The sequence below is a fragment of the Ailuropoda melanoleuca genome, chromosome 11 (genome assembly GCF_002007445.2).
Source record: "Ailuropoda melanoleuca isolate Jingjing chromosome 11, ASM200744v2, whole genome shotgun sequence".
Classification (NCBI taxonomy): domain Eukaryota; kingdom Metazoa; phylum Chordata; class Mammalia; order Carnivora; family Ursidae; genus Ailuropoda; species Ailuropoda melanoleuca.
The window spans coordinates 72,101,377-72,122,596 of NC_048228.1; the positions used below are offsets into that span (position 1 = coordinate 72,101,377).

General features: G+C 37.4%; 1 protein-coding gene across 3 annotated transcripts in view; it reads right to left on the bottom strand.

Annotated features, from left to right (window-relative positions):
- ATP10D (ATPase phospholipid transporting 10D (putative)) overlaps positions 1–21,220 on the bottom strand; it is a 105,028-nt gene that overhangs the window by 49,596 nt on the left and 34,212 nt on the right. For 2 of the 3 annotated variants that reach the window (XM_002917019.4, XM_034671854.1), the window contains 6 exons: positions 16,577–16,781; positions 14,864–14,949; positions 4,919–5,025; positions 4,144–4,275; positions 3,604–3,731; positions 3,231–3,483 (listed from right to left, as the gene is read on the bottom strand). In XM_002917019.4, coding sequence (XP_002917065.2) covers positions 3,231–3,483; positions 3,604–3,731; positions 4,144–4,275; positions 4,919–5,025; positions 14,864–14,949; positions 16,577–16,781 — 911 coding nt within the window. Of the gene's footprint in view, positions 1–3,230; positions 3,484–3,603; positions 3,732–4,143; positions 4,276–4,918; positions 5,026–6,476; positions 6,620–14,863; positions 14,950–16,576; positions 16,782–21,220 lie in introns of those variants that run through there. The other variant, XM_011222038.3, reaches the window with a different exon arrangement.

Genomic DNA, 21,220 nt, shown 5'->3' on the forward strand with positions numbered 1-21,220 from the left:
TCTCTCTCTGGCTGTCTCTCTCTGTCAAATAAATAAATAAAATCTTTAAAAAAAAAAAAAAAAAAGAAAAAGACTTAAAGAAATGCACAAAAATGTTAACAGTGGTCCACTCTGGTGGGGGTTATTGATGGCTTTTAAATTTTTCTCTTTTAGCTTATCTGGAATTTTCTATAATATTGCTTTTATAACAAAAATAAAATAAAGAAGATGAAACAACGCAGAGTATCATCATAACCAATATGATTATTTTTTATATTTATATAGTGATTATGCAATAAATATTCAATATTTTATCCCTCACATTCACATGTAACAACAAAACCTGGCTTAAAAAATGTATGTGCCTAGGAGCTGTACCTGGGTGGCTCAGTCGGTTAAGCATCTGACTTCAGCTCAGGTCATAATCTCAGAGTCTTGGGATTGAGCCTCATGTGGGGCTCCGTGCTGGGCATGGAGGCTGCTTAAGATTGTCTCATTTCCTCTCCCTCTGCCCCTCCCCCCACTCAGGCGTACATGCTCTCTCTCTCTCTAATAAATAAAAAAAATCTTAAAAGAANGAGGCTGCTTAAGATTGTCTCATTTCCTCTCCCTCTGCCCCTCCCCCCACTCAGGTGTACATGCTCTCTCTCTCTCTAATAAATAAAAAAAATCTTAAAAGAAAAAAATACATGTGCGCGTGTGTGCGCACATGTGCGCACACACGAGTATATACCTTGGAGAAAATAGATTATATTTTTTAAAATTTTGGGCCAGGTGGGATGTGTAAGTTTAACACTACTAACAAATTATAATATTCATAATCTTATCAATATTTATAATAAGATTTAATAAACCTATAAAAATTCGGACAAGAAGAAACACCCTAAGAGACCATGCTAGACAGAATTCTAAGATGGCCCCAAGTTTCCGGGCTCCCTGATTTACACAACTTCTGGGTACAATGGGGTTCACTTCTGTGATTAAATTATGTTATATGAAAACATAGAGAGATTTTGCAGATGTAATCAAGCAGTTAACCAGTTGAATCTGAGTTCATCTAAAAGACGACTATCCTATGTAGATCTGACCTCATCAGGGAAAAAGAAGGGTCACAGTACTTTCCTGAGGTCAGAGAAATTCAAGGCTAGAGATTCTGCTACTGGCCGTGAAGAAGCAAACTGCCACGCTATGGAGAGGCCATGTGGTGAGAAATAGTGGGCCACCTCTCAGAGCTCCGAACATCCAGGATGACAGCNGCTACTGGCCGTGAAGAAGCAAACTGCCACGCTATGGAGAGGCCATGTGGTGAGAAATAGTGGGCCACCTCTAAGAGCTCAGAACATCCAGGATGACAGCCAGCAAGANAGCAAACTGCCACGCTATGGAGAGGCCATGTGGTGAGAAATAGTGGGCCACCTCTCAGAGCTCCGAACATCCAGGATGACAGCCAGCAGGGACTTCAGTCCTACAACCTTAAGACTGAATTCTGTCAAAAACAAGGGAACTATGAAGAGGACTCTGAGTCTCAGATAAGATCACAGTCCCAGCTGACACCTAAATTTCAGCTTGGTGACAGACCCTGAGGGAGGATGCCGCCATCCCACACCCAGGCTCCAGCCCCACAAAAGCCATGAGATAGTATATGTGTGTTGTTTAAAGCCACTAAATTTGTCATAATTTGTTATGTAACCATAGAAAACTAATACAGTGATAAATGATGAACCAGGAAAATACTTGTCACATATAGAAGGATAATATCAGAGGGTCACATTATTTAACATTTAGTTCAATACAAGTGCACAAAAGAACATGGACAAGTGGCCGCAGACAACCTAGACTGAACAAGGTGAACACCAGCCCTCCTTAATAGATAAAATCTTCCTACAGATGACGAAGAAAAGCTCATTTGTAAAACAGGAAAAGGAAATGATCACTTTGCCAAGGAAATTCAAAAGGCCAATAAACATATAAAAAGTTAAGCATCTCATTGCTAATCAGAGACAAATTAAGACAATGAAGTGCTGAGTCTACAAAAATCACACAGATTAAAAAGAATAACTTCACCCCATAACGGCTGGTGTGAAAAGTGGGTATTGTTTTTCTGGGTGGTGGGAATGTAAATTAGCATAATATTTTAGAGGTAAATTTTGTAGGATCTATAAAAATTTTATATGTGCCTACCTCTGGAGCCAATAATATCACTTCTAGAAATGTAGGTTATAAAAATAAGATATGCACAAACATGTACGTACAAAAACGATGAATTTTATTCTACATATCATAATCTTTAATATTATCTATCTCCTTGCCTTAAACTCTAAAAGCTACATGAGATCAAGGGACTTGTGCCACATATTAGGGACTCACAAAATTTATGTTGAATGAGTAAATGATAAATTGAGTAAGCTCATTGCATGTATTGTTATAATAGCAAAGGAAGCTTGACCACATACAATGCAATACTATGCACTTAATGTTAAGTTATGAACTGACTCGGGAAAAAAAGTCCATGAGATATTGTTGAATAAAAGAGGAAAACTGCAAAAAAAATATTATAACCTGTTCTAATTTATAAAAGGGAAATGTCCAAATATGTATGTTCGCCTATAAAAGAATATGGAGAGCTATATATTCATCAAATTGTTAATGGTGATTAACCTCTAGAGAGTAAGGCTTTTAATTCGTTATAGATACTTTTCAGAATTACTTTCATAGGAGCGCACATTACTTTGGTAAATAACAAAATGAAGTTCGAGTCTTTAAAGAAAACTTGCAATTTGTATATTTACTTCCTTAGCCTCAGAAGTTTAGCTCATCATATTTATTCCTCAACTAGGTGTTCTTAACCAAGAATCAATGGAGACTTATGGGCTAACAATGTGATGGGTTAGGGGGAGGCTGGAGTCCCTCCCTTTGGAATTATTTTCAAAATATTTCTTAGGGAGATGGTCCACAGTTTCATTAGATTCTCGCAAGTATCTGTAATATCATATTCTCGCCAGACCTCATCTCTCCAATCTTCTACTACTAGTGGTAATTTACTTTCCTTTAAAAGAAACTACGGCAGTAGACTCCTTGACTCTGACCTACTAGCTTTTGAAAGAACAACAATGAAGCTTTAATGCCCATCTGGATGACTTAAGTACCTAATGCTTAAATACAGCACCTCTATGCTAGAATTATGAAACCTTTAAGTGGGTGCCAAAAAAGACCAAACTTAAGGTTGGTTTTCTCAGAAACCCAACACTCACCATTTTCTTCGTGGCAGTAATCAAAGCCTGCCACACTACATCTTCGGAAAACCATCTTATTCTCAGTGAGAGTTCCTGTCTTATCAGAAAAGAGGTACTGAATCTGTCCAAGATCCTCAGTGATGTTCAGGGCTCGGCACTGAACAGTGGAATCCATTTTCTCATGGTAGAAATCCACATCACTTTGAATGAAATATATCTGTCCGAGCTTCACAATTTCAATGGAAACATAGAGAGAAATGGGAATCAAGACCTAAGAGGAATCAAGTAATTTAAAACATGTTAGAGAGGGAAAAGAAAGTTTGAGAAACCAAATACAGTTGGATAAGTAAGAAAAATCTTAAAATTCTATGATGAGCTCAACAGAAATTACCTGTAACAAAATGATCATGGTCCAAAACATATAGAATCCTCCCAACACGGGTGATATGACATGTCCATCAGGCTCAGGGATATTAAAAAACATTATGTTTTCGTATCTACTCAACCAGATTCCATGACCTTTCAAAAAACACACAAGACATGAAAAGGATGCTACAGATGTATTATGTAAATATAGAACTTCATTCCTAAAGAGGAAGAAGAGTATTTATTTTGGTTGAACACCAATTCTTTATTTTTGAAAACAAATTGAAATGCGAAAGACTCCACATTCTCTGGTCTTGGTCTCTCTTTAAATCTCTTCCCAGGTCCCTTTCCTACTGTGGCCACATGTAACTGCATATAATCAGCATTAATGCCTTTCAGATCACAGAATGTAGAAGATAAAGACGTGAGGGGGAAAAAATCATTGGCAAATAAAAATCTCCTTTGCAGAAGTCAAATATTCATAAATATTTTGAAAATAAAATGCTTTTAAATAAAGATCTTGCTGAAAAGATCAGTATAAAAAAAAAAATCAGATTTTACCTACCCAATGCACCAGTTAAACACATCACAACCAGAAGGAGGACACACCAGAGGACATCTGTATTTGCTCTTCTTTCTAATTTGCTGCGCTTATACCTGGGACCACTGTTGTTCAGCATTGCTTTGGTTTCATGGCCTACACAGGTAACATGTCAGAAAATGTGCAAATTAAAGCCAGACAGCAAATATCATACTTTTATATCTTGTGACAGATACAAAGAATAGTGGCATAATATATTTTGCTAATTTAGTTTGCTTTTGTGATCCATTTAGAAAAACNAGGAGGTAATGCTAAGTGAAATAAGTCAAGCAGAGAAAGACAATTATCATATGGTTTCTCTCATCTATGGAACATAAGAACTAGGAAGACTGGTAGGGGAAGAAAGGGATAAAGAAAAGGGGGGTAATCAGAAGGGGGAATGAAGCATGAGAGACTATGGACTCTTAGAAACAAACTGAGCTTCAGAGGGGAGGGGGGTGGGGGAATGGGATAGGCTGGTGATGGGTAGTAAGGAGGGCACGTATTTGCATGGTGCACTGGGTGTTATAAGCAACCAATGAATCATCGAACTTTACATCAGAAACCAGGGATGTACTGTATGGTGACTAACATAATATAATAAAAAAATATTGAAAAAGAAAAACAGAGATCAAGGATTAAGTTTATCAAGACAAAATTTCCTTTCTGCCTTTATAAACTGCATTTTGAATAAATGGAAAATGTTAACTTGAAGAGAAACACAGAGGAGACAACAGTGAAAATGAGAAGTGCAACCAACCTGCATAAACCACAATGCCCACGACAGCCTCTGTGTTTCTAATGGTGCATCCTCTAAGTAACAAATTTTCTTTACTGAGACCCACGCGTTCTTTGTTGGAATGTTCTCTGTAAGAAAGACAGCATAAAGATTCATTTTTAAATAGCAAAAATGGGGGCGGGGATAAATAGCAAAAATGGGAATGTAAAAATAAAAATCATGGATTTTGAGTTTTCTTGACTGGGAGTATGAAGCCAAGCAGCTCACAAGAAAGGTTTCAAATGTCTGGGCCATTTGCTTTTGATACTTTTGCTTTGACTCAGAAATTATATGCAATAAGTTTCTACTACCATTGCTTCCTATTATTCAGTGTTAACTTCTAGTACCACAAACACTAAAAAATATTCCAAATAAGAAACTGGTTACTCTAGTACAAACTGTATTTCAGGGTAACTTAGTGACAGACAAGGGAAAAGTTCTTGATAGAATTAGGAAATTACCATTTTCAACCTGGATGGAATCAAGGATTGTTCTAGGCAATGGTAGCCTGTGGCTGCTAAAATCATTAGGTGACAGGCTGAGGAGGACTTTCATAATGAAAGGATAAGGCTGAGAAGACCAGTCTTAACAGAACTACCAATGGGACAAGGGATATCACAGGCCTCCAGACGGTATGGAATAGAAGCACACTTCTCCACAGGATCCTAATCAAGCCTCTATAACAGCAAATCAACCCAGGGTCTGTGGCATCAAGAGATCTGTGAAGCCTTTGAAATTGCATGTAATATTTCCTGTGTGTACATATGTGTGTATATCTACGTCTATCTTTGTACAAAGAGAAACTACTTCTTTTATCAGATTCGAAGGTGCCCCTGGACAGTTTACAGGAAGTCAGAGGGCCGAAAAACAATGTTCACCACCACCACAAGGATGCAGTCTGCCAAATCTAAATGCAGTAAACTGCAGGCAAAATGACCTGGCTTATTCAACAAATGGATGGCATGGGGGCACAGGGGAAGCAGGGAGGACTCAAGTCAGGAAGAAGGCAAATCAGCTCAGTCTAGAATGGGGTAAATTCTACCAGCTAAATGACCTAATTTCTTGGGAGGAAAAATTTAAAGACATGTCAACCAAATGAAATGGGCAGACCTTGTTCTGTTTAGGATATATGGACAACAAAAAATTTTTTTTGAGATAACTGGAAAAATCTGAACAAAAGTTAGGTATTAAGTGATATCAAGAAATTGTTCTTAATTTAGTCAGGCTTGATAATGATGTTATGACTCTGGTCCTTTACTGCTATATATTCATAGTGAAGTATTTATAGTGAAATGCTAATGGGGAAGAAATAGGAAGATAATTAAAACAAAGCTGGCAAAATCATAAAATAGTTAAAACTGGGTGAGAGCCCATGGATGTTCATTATATTTTTCTTTCTGCTTTTGCATGTTTGAAATGTTCTGCAATAAACAACTTAAAAATTATCAGTTATTACTTGATTAAGTTACTACAGTGGCAAAAATACACAGAAAAATAACTCAAAATTTTTAAAAAATAAACAAAAAGTAACGTATTTCACCTATTTTGAAAATGCCCTCTCAATTTCAGCATTAAAATTAGACTGTTTTCTAAGCAATATACTTCAGTCAGCAAGTTGTTTCTTCTTTCTTACATATAAGATGATATGTAGATAGCTGTCCCTGTATCTGGCATCCTTGCTATCTGGAATTACAAGGGTAAGGAAATAACTCTTCAAAGAAGGTTTCATACCACAAAGGACAAAGAAAATCGATTTGTCACTTCACTCCTATAATTTGTAAACATCTCATTCTAAGAGATGTATGTTTACATTCCTTCATATTTTATGTACAAAGAGACAACCAAAGAGTCATAGTCAGGGTCAGCAGTGTCCTTGGCTATAATTTAATTCTACTTCCTAGTTTTACAGATGAAGAATTTAAGTCCCAACATTCACATTTCCATGTAGCATTCACAGGCAAGCACCACACAATCCTCATCAATATAGCATTCACTATCCCTAGAACCTTTACAGGAACAGATTTAACATACATAAGCATTTCCAAAGTTCCTCAGTAAGATTTCAGACTTTTTTACCCCCTTGGGATCCTTCTTTTTAACCATTACATCACTCTAGGTTACCATCATTAGATCAAAGCCCAACTCCTATCCTAACTGCATCTGCCTGAACATTAAACAGGTCCTGCACTTGCCAGGTATATCAGCACTTATGATTTGGGACCTTTGGACTCTGTATGAAGTACTGACTGACTGTCCACATAGAGCTCTCATCCACTGAAGAAGCTAAGTAACATCTGCCACGTGCCCAGCATTCCCACTCAGATGCTGGGAATAGAAAAACACACACAGTCTTGGCTCCTGTGGTCTAAGGGGCAGTGACTGATAGAGAAATATGTAAGTATAATACAATTATTATAGATATTATGATAGAAATCTGATATTCAACATGTACTGTAGGCACAAATAGGGAGAATGTCAGTTCTACCTGAATAAGACCAGAGAAGTCACCATGTAGAAAGTGAGCGTGAGCATCTCAATTTTTATTTTCTTTTTTTTTTTTTTAGATTTTATTTATTTGTCAGAGAGAGAGAAAGATAGAGAGCACAAGCAGGGGGAGCAGCAGGCAGAAGGAGAAGCAGGCTCCCCGCTGAGCATGAGCCCAATGTGAGACTTGATCCCAGGACTCTGGGATCATGACCTGAGCTGAAGGCAGACAATTAACCGACTAAGCCACCCAGGCATCCCTCAAATTTTGTTGACTTTAGAAAACAGACCACAATAGCAGGAAAGGGATAAGGAGCTAGTTTAGTGGATAAAAATAATTCCACATAAAATCACTTGTATCTACCTGCGCTGACTCATTCAATGCTTCCCTGCAAGTTGCTGAAGCCAGCTCTCAATAAAGGCATTAACGGGGCAGACCCAGGGAAGTCCAAGCACTGAGGACGCTAGAATCTGAGGGAGGGAGAGGAAGTAGACAGTATCTTTTGGTTGTGGATTCCAAGTGGAAGGGAATTTCAGATGTCAGACTAGGCTAATCTGAAATTAAGGCACCACACTTGAAGCAGACAGACATCAGAGGAACTCCATCATGAATAGAAAAACCAAAAAGCAGGCAAACATGGCATCAGGGAATACAGAGGCAAGGATAATTAGGAGAGTCAGAAGGTTAGTGGGGCTCTAGGACTAGGTAAGGACTCTGGGGCAAGCCTGAGTACCCACAACAGCAAATGATGTTCCAATGTGTCTGTTAAGAAAAAATCATGCCCAATGTGGATGAAGCGACAAGGTAGATAGACCAGGACCAGGACTCCAGTTTGGTTTTGGATCTTTGGTTAAGGCAATTACTAATCTGCTTTCCAACACTATAAATTAGCTTTTATTTTCAAGAAATTATATAAATCAAATCATACAGTATATATTTTTTTCCACCTGGCTTCTTTCACTCAGCATGATATTCTGAGATGCGTCCATGTTGTTGCATGTATCACCAATAAATTCCTTTTTGCTGAGTAGTATTACACAGTATGGATATCCAGTCTGTTTATCCATTCACCTGCTGATGGACATTTGGGTTGTTTCCCACACAAACTCTCACAAATAAGGCTGCTATGAATATTTGCGTGCAGGTTTTTGTATGAAGAAATGTTTTATTTTCTCTTAGGTAACTACCTAGTAGTGGAATGGCCAGATCATACAGTGGGCATATGTTTAACTTTTAAAGAAATTTCCAAATTGTTACTTTAAAGTACTTTAAAGTACCACAAGAGGTACATGGGCGTTCTGGTTCCTCTAAATTCTCACCAGCACTTCTATACTTGGGCCTTTTTAACTGTACGAGTTGTAGCTCTGTGGTTCTAACGTGTATCTTTTCACATAGGTATTTGTCATCTACCTACCTTTTTTGGTGAAGTGTCTGTTCAGACTTTTTTTTTACCATTTAAAAAACTGTATTGTTTTCTTTTTCTTTTTTTAATAATATTTTTTATTATATTATGTTAGTCACCATACAGTACATCCCTAGATTTTGATGTACAGTTCCATGATTCATTACTTGCGTATAACACCCAGTGCACCATGCAATACGTGCCCTCCTTACTACCCATCACCAGCCTACCCCATTCCCCCAACCCCTCCCCTCTGAAGCCCTCAGTTTGTTTCCCAGAGTCCATAGTCTCTCATGCTTCATTCCCCCTTCTGTTTACTCCCCCCCTTTCTTCTTCCCTTTGTTCTCCTACCAATCTTCCTACTTCTTATGTTCCATAAATGAGTGAAACCATATGATAATTGTCTTCCTCTGCTTGACTTACTTCGCTTAGCATTATCTCCTCCAGTCCTGTCCATGTTGCAGCAAATGTTGAGAAATCGTTCTTTTTGACGGCTGAGTAATATTCCACTGTATATATGGACCACATCTCCTTAATCCAGTTACCTGTTAAAGGGCCTCTTGGCTCCTTCCACGATTTAGCTATTGTGGACAATGCTGCTATGAACACTGGGGTGCATATGGCCCCTCTCTTCATTACATCTGTATCTTTGGGGTAAACACCCAGTAGTGCAATGGCTGGGTCATAGGGTAGCTCAATGTTTAACTTTTTAAGAGACCTCCACACTGTTTTCCAAAGTGGCTGTACGAACTTGCATTCCCACCACCAATGGAGGAGGGATCACATCCTCTCCAACATTTTGTTTCCTGCCTTGTCTATTTTTGCCATTCTAACTGGTGTAAGGTGGTATCTCAGTGTGGTTTTGATTTGAATTTCCCTGATGGCTAAAGATTTTGAACATTTTTTCATGTGTCTGTTAGCCATTTGTATGGCTTCATTGGAAAAGTGTCTGTTCATATCTTCTGCCCATTTTTTGATTTGATTATTTGTTTCACGTGTATTGAGTTTGAGAAGCTCTTTGTAGATCTTGGATACCAGTCTTTTATCTGTAGTGTCATTCACAAATATCTTCTCCCATTCGTGGGCTGCCTCTTAGGTTTTTTGACTGTTTCCTTGGCTGTGCAGAAGCTTTTTATCTTGATGAAGTCCCACAAGTTCATTTTATCTTTTGTTTCTCTTGCCTTTGAAGATGTGTCATGAAAAAAGCTGCTGTGGCCCATGTCAAAGAGGTTCCTGCCTATGTTCTCCTCTAGGATTTTGATGGATTTCTGTCTCACATCGAGGTCTTTCATCCATTTGGAGTTTATCTTTGTGTATGGTGGTGAGAGAGTGGTCAACTTTCATTCTTTTGCATGTAGCTGTCCAATTTTCCCAGCACCACTTATTGAAGAGACTGTCTTTTTTCCACTGGATGTTTTTTCCTGCTTTGTCAAAGATTAGTTGCCCAAAGAGCCGAGGGTCCATTTCTGGGTTCTCTATTCTGTTCCATTAGTCCATGTGTCTGTTTTTGTGCCAGTACCATGCTGTCTTTGTGATCACAGCTTTGTAGTACAGCTTGAAATCTGGCAACGTGATGCCCCCAGCTTTGTTTTTCCTTTTCAACAGTTCCTCGGCGATTTGGGGCCTTTTCTGGTTCCACACAAATTTAAGGGCTGTTTGTTCCAGTTCTTTGAAAAATGTCATCGGTATTTTGATCGGGATGGCACTGAAAGTGTAGATTGCTCTGGGTAGCATAGACATTTTAACTATATTAATTCTTCTGATCCATGAGCATGGAATATTTTTCCATCTTTTTGTGTCTTCTTTAATGTCTTTCAAGAGTGATTTGTGTTTTCTTATTACTCAGTTTTGAGATGTCTTAACGTATTCTGAACACGAGTCCTACATCCAATACACTCATTGCGAATATTTTCTTCCAGTCTGTGACTTATCTTTTCATTCACTTAGCAGTGTCACTGAAGAGAAAAGACTTTTAATTTTGATGAAGTTCTTTTTTGTATTTTTTGTCCTTTTATGGATTGTGCTTTGGGTCTTGGATCCAAGAAATCTTGGCCTAACCTAAGGTATCAAAGATTTCCCTTATGTTTCCTCTATGTTTAAGGAGCTTCTAATCTTAGGTTTACATTTAACCATAGGCTCCATTTTTAGTTAAGTTTTTTACACGGTGAGCATATGGCTTGAAGTTTATTTTTTAGAATATGGACATCCAATTGTTATAGCATCATTTGTTGAAAAGAGTAATCTTCCTTTACTAAATTGCTTGTGTACCTTTTTCAAAGGCACATTTACAGATAACAAAAACCAGTTGTCCATAAATGTATGGATCAATTTCTGGACTCTATAATCTTTCAATATCTTCTGATTTACTGGTCTATCTTTATGCCAAAATGACGCTAACTTGATTATTGTACCTTTATAAGAAGTCTTGAAATCATGTGGTGTTAGCCCTCCCACTCTGTTCTTTTTCAAAGTTTTTTTAATATAGGTCCTTTGCATCCCCATATAAATTTTTAGAATAAACTTGTCGATTTCTTTTTTTTATTATGTTCAGTTAGCCACTGTATAGTACACCATTAGTTTTTGATATAGTGTTCAATGATCAATTAGTTACATATAACACCCAGTGCTCATCACCACATGTGCCCTCCTTAATACTCATCACCCTGTTAACCCCTCCCCCAATCCCCCTCCTCCAAACCCTCAGAGTTTATTTCCTGGGGTCCATAGTCTCATGATTCATCTCCCCCTCTGATTTCTCCCCCTTCAGATTTCCCTCCCTTCCCCTATGGTCCTCCTTGCTGTTGCTTATGTTGCACATATGAGTGAAACCATATGATAATTGTCTTTCTCTGTTTGACTTACTTCACTTAGCATAATCCCCTCCAGTTCCATCCATGTTGATGCAAATGGTGGGTATTCATCCTTTCTGATGGCTGAATAATATTCCTTTGTATATATGGACCACATCTTCTTTATCCATTCATCTGTTGAAGGGCATCTCGGCTCCTTCCACAGTTTGGCTATTGTGGACATTGCTGCTATAAACATTGGGGTGCATGTGCCCCTTCTTTTCACTACATCTGTATCTTTGGGGTAAATACCTACTAGTGCAATTGCTGGGTCATAGGGTAGCTCTATTTTTAACATCTTGAGGAACCTCCATACTGTTTTCCAGAGTGGCTTTACCAGCTTGCATTCCCACCAACAGTGTAAGAGGGTTCCCCTTTCTTCACATCCTCACCAACATTTGTTTCCTGTTTTGTTAATTTTTGCCATTCTGATTGGTGTAAGGTGGTACCTCAATGTGGTTTTGATTTGTATTTCCCTGATGGCTAATGATGTCGAGCATTTTTTCATGCGTCTGTTTGCCATTTGTATGTCTTCTTTGGAGAAGTGTCTGTTCATATCTTCTGCCCATTTTCTGACTGGGTTATTTGTTTTTTGAGTGTTGAGTTTGAGAAGTTCTTTATAAATCTTGGAAATCAGCCCTTTATCTGTAATGTCATTTGCAAATATCTTCTCCCATTCCATAGGTTACCTCTTAGTTTTTTCGACTGTTTCCTTTGCTGTGTAGAAGCTTTTTATCTTGATGAAGTCCCAAAAGTTCATTTTTGCTTTTGTTTCCCTTGCCTTTGGGGAAGTGTCTTGAAAGAAGTTACTGTGACCAATGTCGAAGAGGTTACTGCCTATGCTCTCCTCTAGCATTTTAATGGATTCCTGTCTCACGTTGAGGTCTTTCATCCATTTTGAGTTTATCTTTGTGTATGGTGTAAGGAAATGGTCCAGGTTCATTCTTCTCTATGTAGCTGTCCAATTTTCCCAGCACCACTTATTGAAGAGACTGTCTTTTTTCCACTGGATATTTTTTCCTGATTATCCTGCCCAGAGCACTTTACACTTTCAATGCCATCCCTATTAAAATACCACTGGCATTCTTCAAAGAGCTGGAGCAATCTTAAAATTTGTATGGAACGAGAAAAGACCCTGAATCACCAAGGGAATGATGAAAAAGAAAAACAAAGCTGGGGGCATCATGTTGCCTGACTTCAGGCTATATTACAAAGCTGTGATCCCCAAGACGGCATGGTATTGGCATAAAAACAGATACACAGACCAATGGAACAGAATAGAGATTCCAGAAATGGACCCTCAACTCTATGGTCAACTAATCCTTGTCAATTTCCTTTAAAAAAAAAAAAAAAAAAGACCAAAAATCCCCAAAACCATGTTGGGATTTTGACTGGGATTACACTGAATCCACAGATCAATTTGGAGAAAAACTGACATCCTAACAATATTGAGTCTTTCAACCCGTGAACAACATACATCTCTCCCACTATTTAGGTCTTTAATATCTCCCAGCAGTGTTCCACGGTTTTGAGTGTGCAGGTGTTTCATATCTTTTGTCAGAATTATCCTCAGATATTTCATTTTTTGATGCTATTATAAGTAATGTTATGAAAAATGCAATATCTGGTTGTTTATTGCTAGCATATAGAAATACAACTGATTTTTGTATATTGATGTTTCCTATAGCACTGTTAAACTCATTTACTAAATTCTTATAAATTTTATCAGATTTTTCCACAAAGAACATCAAACCATCTAAGAATAAAAGTTTTACTTCTTTCTTATCTGATGGCTTTTATTTCCTTGTCTTGCCTGACTGCACTAGCTAGAACCTGCAGCACGATCTTGAGTAAAAGCGGTAAGAGTAAATATCCATGTCTTGTTCCTGATCTTACGGGAGAAACATTTAAAAGCACTTAGTCTTACACCATTATGAATGATTCTAACTGTAGGTTCTTCAAAGATGCCCTTTATCAGGCTGAGAGAGTTCCTATTTCCAGTCTGCAAGAACAGAAGTTAGATTTTGTCAAATGCTTTGTCTACACCTATGAAATGATCACTTGGTCTTTCTTTTTCAGTTTCCTAATTATGGCTTGTTAATTTGGTGAATTATATCATGAGATTTTCTAATATTAAACCAACCCTACATTTTTGGGATAGGTTCCACTGGGTCATGATGTATTAGCCTTTTTTACATGTTCTTGGATTTGATTTGCTATCCAAGAATTTTTACATCTATGTCCATGCAGAATATTGATCTTTCCTCAAATGTTTTTGTATGCTTTGGTATCAGGATAACTCTGGAGTTGGAAATTTTGCCTCCCATTTTCTCTTAAGATCACCAGTATGAAGTAGGTCTAATTGTCTCCTCTTAAGAATCCAGAAACTGAAGGGGTGCCTGGGTAGCTCAGTCATTAAGTGTCTGCCTTCGGCTCAGGGTGTGATCCCAGAGTCCTGGGATCGAGCCCTGCATCGGGCTCCCTGCTCCGCTGCTTGTGTTCCCTCTCTCCCACTCTCCCACTCCCTCTGCTTGTGTTCCCTCTCTCGCTGGCTGGCTCTCTGTCAAATAAATAAATAAAATCTTAAAAAAAAAAAAAAAAGAATCCAGAAACTGAAGATTGAAAAGAGTAAATAACTTGGTTCAAGGCGTAAAGCACATAAGTGGCCAAAGCTAGGGTTGAAATTAGGTAAGACCTCAAATTCTAGCTGCCCTTACAAAAGGGACATACATGTCACGAGAAGGCTCCAGAATAAACACTGTTGTGGCTCCCCATAGTTTTTCTTACACATGTTCCAAATCCTTGGCTAACTTTTGCCCACCAGAAATATCCACCTGATACTCTAATTCTGCAGGAGGACACTATCCTGTCACCTAGGTTGCCAGTTCTTTCCAGACACCTTCCAAACACCATGTCTTGGGCTTACTATGAAGCTCTTGGAAAACATTCTTACACCACTGACAGAGACTTTAGAATTATTTTAAGAACAAGCTTTTGTTGTTGTTTTTAAATCATACATAGGTAAATATTTAACTAAATGATTAAAATAAGGCTAAATTAATAGATGGCTAAACACATGCCCTTTGGTGATTTAACTTGGGTATACAGACACAAAAATTTTATTGAGTTTAAATACAATTGCAATACACAGTTCCACTCCCACCAATGAAGGTAAGTCCTGTATCACTCACAGATAGCCTCGGAATCTGTTGAGGTCATTGTTTGGACTTTCACATTCTATCTTACTGGAGAATTTCTCTGGGTCAACTTCAGAGTCCTAAAAATAATAAAAAAATAATTAACTATATGTATTTTAAATCACAACACAAGAAGAATTTAATGTCAAAAAGATGACATTTTTACGTATATCACTTCATTTGCATTAAGCATATACGTGAACATTCTAAGCACATATACATTTAATCCCGGCAAATTTTATTTAAAAATTTAAAAATAAGCTGGACATCGGCATCTTAAAAAATTCTCTACTGGATTAAATGATAATTTTAGAATGCTTGATGAAACCAATGAGCAAATAAGCAAAGTGTTTTTATAGAACACAGGCACGGATTCACTAGGAATAAGCCATGTGAACTTTATCTCATTTCCTTGTTTTTACCTGAATGTTTGCCTAATGAAAGAAATACTATTAATGTATCTCATAATATTAACATATCACAGCAAATGTATGGAAAACCTGAGTTATATAATCATATGATTTGATTTTCTAATTAATTTTTTGAGTTCTTCTGATGTACCAGAATCTCTATTATGTACTTTAAATATATTAATTTCTTCTTCCATACCCTATGAGGTAGGTGTTATAATTAGGTCTAATTAGCAGATAAAGACAGAGACACACAAAGATCAATAATTTGCTATAGGTTTCCACACAAGGCACTGTTTAGAAACAGAACTGAAAACTAGGTCATGGGATTCCAGAGCACTGACCCTTAACTGAACCCAAAGTGTGATGATTAATCAACTGGTGTCACGCTCAAAGTAGGTACTTAGTGGTATAAACAGAATCTCAAGTTGTGTAAGATTTTGACCAATGTCTTAGTTATATAAATGCTCACAAAAGTGACAGTGACAAGCTGAGAGGCATATCAATCACAGGATCTAGATTAAATCCAGAGACAGAAAGATGGCCCACTGTTACATCAGCTGATGAAATTTACTAAAGACCAGGGCATTTATGTGGCTAAAACACTTTTTAGTTTATAAGATGAAGGAAACCTGACTTAATGGTTCAGTTTAAAGAAGACCATTCAAGTGCTTCCAGAGAAACGGAAAGGAAACTGATGTGTAAGCATTATCCAAGACATTTTTATTTGTATTACTTCATTTGCCTCTCATAGCAAAGCTATGAGGCAGGCATCATCATTTCTATTTTAAGATAAACTGATACATAAAATAAGTGACTTGTCCAAGGTCACACAGTAATTAAACAGCAGAGCAGGAATTCATTCAAACTCATGTTAATATAACTTTAAAGTTCTTGTTTCCCTCACCACAGCAGGGTCTAGAAAGGTCTAGAAGCTCTGTGGCACGAGAAGGTACACGAATCTCAAAAGGTCCAGGTATAGATGCAATTATAGATTTTAGGAACAGAAGGTGATTATTTCCATTGAAAAATACCTCTCCAAATTGCAAAATAATTCCACTTCCTTTAATTCAGTTCCAAAAAATATAGGATTGCCAGACTAAAATGTGTGACCTTCAAAGTCATTATATCCTATTATCTATAAAACACTTCCACAGATAGCTGGAAATGGATTAAGTCCTCTAGGATTCTATTTTGTAATAGCAAAAATGAATTTAAAAATCTCGTTATACGTACCTGTGAAAATCTTCTGAAAAGAAAATGTTAATAAGTCACCAACTGAGAACACATTATTTACCTGCTCTGCATATCCCCGAACCACCTGCCTCTGTTTTAAATTGCTCTCTCCATCAAGACCAGAAGTCTCAATGTGACAGATTCCATCCGGATCGGTTGAAAAGAGTAAGACCATGTCTGCAGGAATAACCTCATTACAGGAAAGGCGAATAAAGTCCCCAACAGCAACATCTTTCCAGCATTGGTCAACATATTTTTTCTCTTTCCTAACATTGGGGGGGAAAAGTGTAAAGAGAATATTAAGACAGAAACATACATAATCTCATTTTTTCAGTTTTGTGTATAATTTAGAGCATTGTTTAAAGCATTAGAGTGAATATTAATCCATTAAATGTTAAAAGGGAAGCCAGAGAAGACTTAAATTCCAGAATTTGCTTCACCTGAAAATTTAGTTATTGAGCTAATAAAACATATTTCTCAGCTCTTCTATGAGATGTTGAACTATTATGCTGTTTGAGTGTAACTCTGGAATAAAATTAATATTTGCGGGGTTTAGCCACGTATAATGCGACTCCTGTGTGCTGCTCTGTGGCCAGGTATCAAGGATCCAGAAATGCACAAGACACATCGACTCTCAGAGAGCTTCCCGTCTGTCAGATAGGATGAATTAAAGAAAACACCAAAGAAGTAAAATAAAAATAAAATGAAATAAAACTAATAAAATATTCGACATTTTAAAAATCATTTTACCACTTACTAACACCTCTAGTTATCAGCTAATAGAAATACTGGCAAAACAGTCCTGAGTCTGCCGCAGCTGATCACTAGAAAGAAGGATGAAAATGTTAACCCTTTTCAGAAGTGTAGTTTTCCCACATATACATTCATTCTAAAGGAAGGATACATCATTTGAGGTTGTCTTGCCTTAAAATACCCTGCTTTATATTAAAGTTTTTGCCATACTTTTCATGCTAACCTGCCTGAATTATGCCTCAGAAAGCATTTTCCTTAGAGTAGAATGAGGAAATCTGTATCACAAAACATCATATCAACTAGTTAAACAGCATTTCATATATGATGCTACCAACCAATATTAGGAAGGTCTGTCTCATTCCCCTATTGCCTACCAAATATCCATAAAGAACTGGTATTTGTCACAAAAATGCACTTATTTCAAAAGGAAAGATTTATTTTCAATTACATTTATAGAGCTGAATATTCAAACTCACTGTCAAATAAGCCTGGGAGATAGCTATATTCTAAATTATGCATCAGATTAAATAGAAATGCCATCTTAGGCCAATACTTGTATACTTTCTGCTCTACAGCATTATATCAGTTATTTCAAGAAATACTTAGCTTAAAGGGCTACCTAAAAAGTACATTTTCAGGACTTATTTTCCCAAAATCTCTAATGCACCAGGTTGAATCCAACTAAAGGAAATCCTTGATTACCTAAAGAGTTGGTTAGTTCATGGAAAAAGGCAAATCAATGGTTTATTTTGTCCCTACCATTCTTCTTCCTAGTGTTTGTGCACACGTTTACTCTTCATGGAGGAAAGTAAGAGAGAACATCAAAAAACATAGGTATGGGTCATATGTCAAAGGTTCAGTGCTAAAAGTCCAGGAGTAGTGATTTTATTGCATAGAAAATGGGGAGTCACAAGGTTCACCAGAAGAAGAAGGATGTGATACTACTTGTATTTACTAACTCCTGCAACAGAGTAATGGATGGACTTTGGGAATCCGGCTAGTTTGGTGTAGGAAGGACCAAAAAACCGACGTAAAGTTATTGAAATAATTCAGGAGAAGAATGAAGATGGTCAGAATTAAGGCAGTAACAGAAGATTAATAGGGATAAACAGAAGATTAATCCAAGACATATTTGGGTTTTTTGACTTACTACATGTTTTATGACTTACTATATCATATTTTATGACTGAACTACACGTAAAGGAGTTATCAAGCATGACTCTACAGTTTCTAACTTGTATGATGGGATAACAAATGGTGCCTTTCACCACGTCTCAAATTTTCAAAGCAACTGGTTGCATGAGAGGGCAGATAATAAACTCAGACTGGAAAGTTTTTATCTGAAGTGGATGTGAAACCAAGGATGTGCAGCAATTTGAAGGTTCTGATCTTATGCTCATGGGTACAGATGTAAATGTGGAAGTCCTAGACACATAGAGGGCAGGTGATACCAGATAAGGATGAGATTCCTTAGAGAAAGAGACTTCAAGATAATAAAGAAGTGGAAGGAGAACCAAGAGAAAGTAATATCAGAGAAATTTAGGGAGAAGGAAACTTCAAAAAGAGAGTAATCACAGTAAAAGGAGCTGCAAAAGGGCCACGCCTACAGTATTCAGTGATTAGGATGTCTGACTATAGAAAATGCTGATACAGTGAAATTGCTGTGGGGAGTGTGAAGAAGGAAGTGAGACCTCCATGAACCAGAGAGTGAACAGAAGTTGAAGAAGTAGAATATTTCATGATGTTCAGCTATGAAAGGAAATAACGGGTAAAAGTAGCCACTGCAATGAAAGGTAAGTCAAAGGATAAAGGATGAGATTAACTGGACATGAACAGGAGGTGTAGGGAAGGAGTCCATGGGAAAGGTAAAGTAGAAGATAGAGCATCGAATGGGGGATGTTGGCAGAGGCTATGAAGAAACAACAAGAAATGGGATTAAGAACACAGAGGAGGGGCGCCTGGGTGGCACAGCGGTTAAGCGTCTGCCTTCGGCTCAGGGCGTGNCTTAAAAAAAAAAAAAAAAAAGAACACAGAGGAAAGGATTCCTACTACAATAAAGGGAGTTGCCTCTTCATCTGAGGTCAGAAGAAAGTTGGTGAAAATGTGAATGATGCACAAAGAAATCTGGGGTACATAACTCATGCTTCATGGCCTCTACTTTTTCTATAAGGAAAGCTACAAGGAAAATGTGCTAAGAATTTGTAAAGGTAGGAGGAAAAGACAGACTTGACTCTTAGGGTTAGGAATTTTATTTTTCTTTCAAACATAAGAAGTAGGATTCTTCTAAAGGACAAGTTTATTTATTCTACATTGGAACAAAATTTAAATGAAGGCAATTTCATAACTGAATTAACTTCATTTTTCTCTATTTAGAGTATACACCAGCATTTCAAAAACATACCTAATTTGCCCAACAGCTAGCTAGTTCAGGTCAATAAACATCTACGGGCCTTAATTTATGCCAGTTAGCATGTTAGGTGCTAAGAACACACAAATGGTTAATATATGGTCACTACCCTATACAAGTGATGGTTGAAATCTGAAAAACAGACACAAATAGTACTTTCATAAGAGAGAGGGATGCATGCCCAGGTTACTATGGGAGCCAATAGTTAGGGTGTTTAGCCCTGGAGGAGGTGAGTCTCGAAGGATGACCAAGAATGACTCAGGTGAAGAAAGGTGGGACAGTATCAGTCAGGTACAGGTATTCAGCAGGTACAAAGACATAGGGCAAGAGAGAGCACGTGTGTGAAAGCAACTGCAAGCCAGTGACAATGCTCACTGCCACATTTAGCTCTGAAGATTTCTCATTGTGGTAGACTCAAAATGACACTATATTTCATTACCCAATAAAGAATTAAAACTAGTAAGAGGACCTTCTTCACCCATAGCTTGAATGTTCAGCTAGAATTTCTTGCATCTACTAGGTTGTTTGTGCTTCTGAACTACTCTCATTGGACAGAACACTGCTCTTACAGTCCCAACTTCAGGCAAACTTCTAGACCCGTCTCACTTCTTTAAGAGTTCAAGATCACACAGCTCTGCTACATAAGCCTTGGGAAACACTGGGAAGGACTATTAACAGTGATTCCACTGGAGTGGGAGGTGGGAGAAGGGAAGAGGTAAGAAGGAAGGGTGGAGAATGTAAACTTCTACTTCTTGCTTTAACAAACTTAAAGAGAGAAAGACTTTGTAGAATTATGAACAAATTTTTCTCTTTGTTTAACATTTTCCCATAAAATGCTAAAAAAAAATTGTAACAAGCAAATAATGAATAATCATTGCATACAACAGCAAAGATTTATCAGATGCTCTATATTCACCAGCTGATTTAATTTTTGTATCAGTGTTATGTGGTTGGTCCTATAAATGAACTATGATACCTGCCCCTCTGCCTTTACAAATCAGAAAAACTGGTTTTGGCAAGTTAAGGACCTTGCTCAAGGTCACACAGCTCCTAAGGCCGGTAGCTCCAGAGCCCCTCTCTCAATAAGCAGACTTTACTCCAGCTATAGTCACTTACTGATGACCACCAAATAAAAAATGTTGTAGTTGCATATTGGAAGAGAATTTCAAGAACCGTCACTTTCAAAAATATCACACAAAAGGTTGATTACCTTAGAAGGCCACTGATATTTGGTCTCATTTTAAGAAGCATGAACTTCTATGAATTTATGAGATTCACGAATTTATGTGATAATCCTAATATGCTAACATTAGCCAGTATTTTGAAACTCCTAAAATCAACACAGTGATTTTTAAAGATCAGAAAATAATATAGGGTCCTGTAGGAAAGGCACTGTATCTATTTTTTATTTTTCCTTTAAATCTCAATCTCTCGGTGCCTACAACAGAGTAAGGCACTCAAATTTGTTAAGTGATTAATAGTTTTGTTTTCAACACACTTCTATTATCCTTGAAACAAAACTTAAAACCTTATAAATGGCTGCTA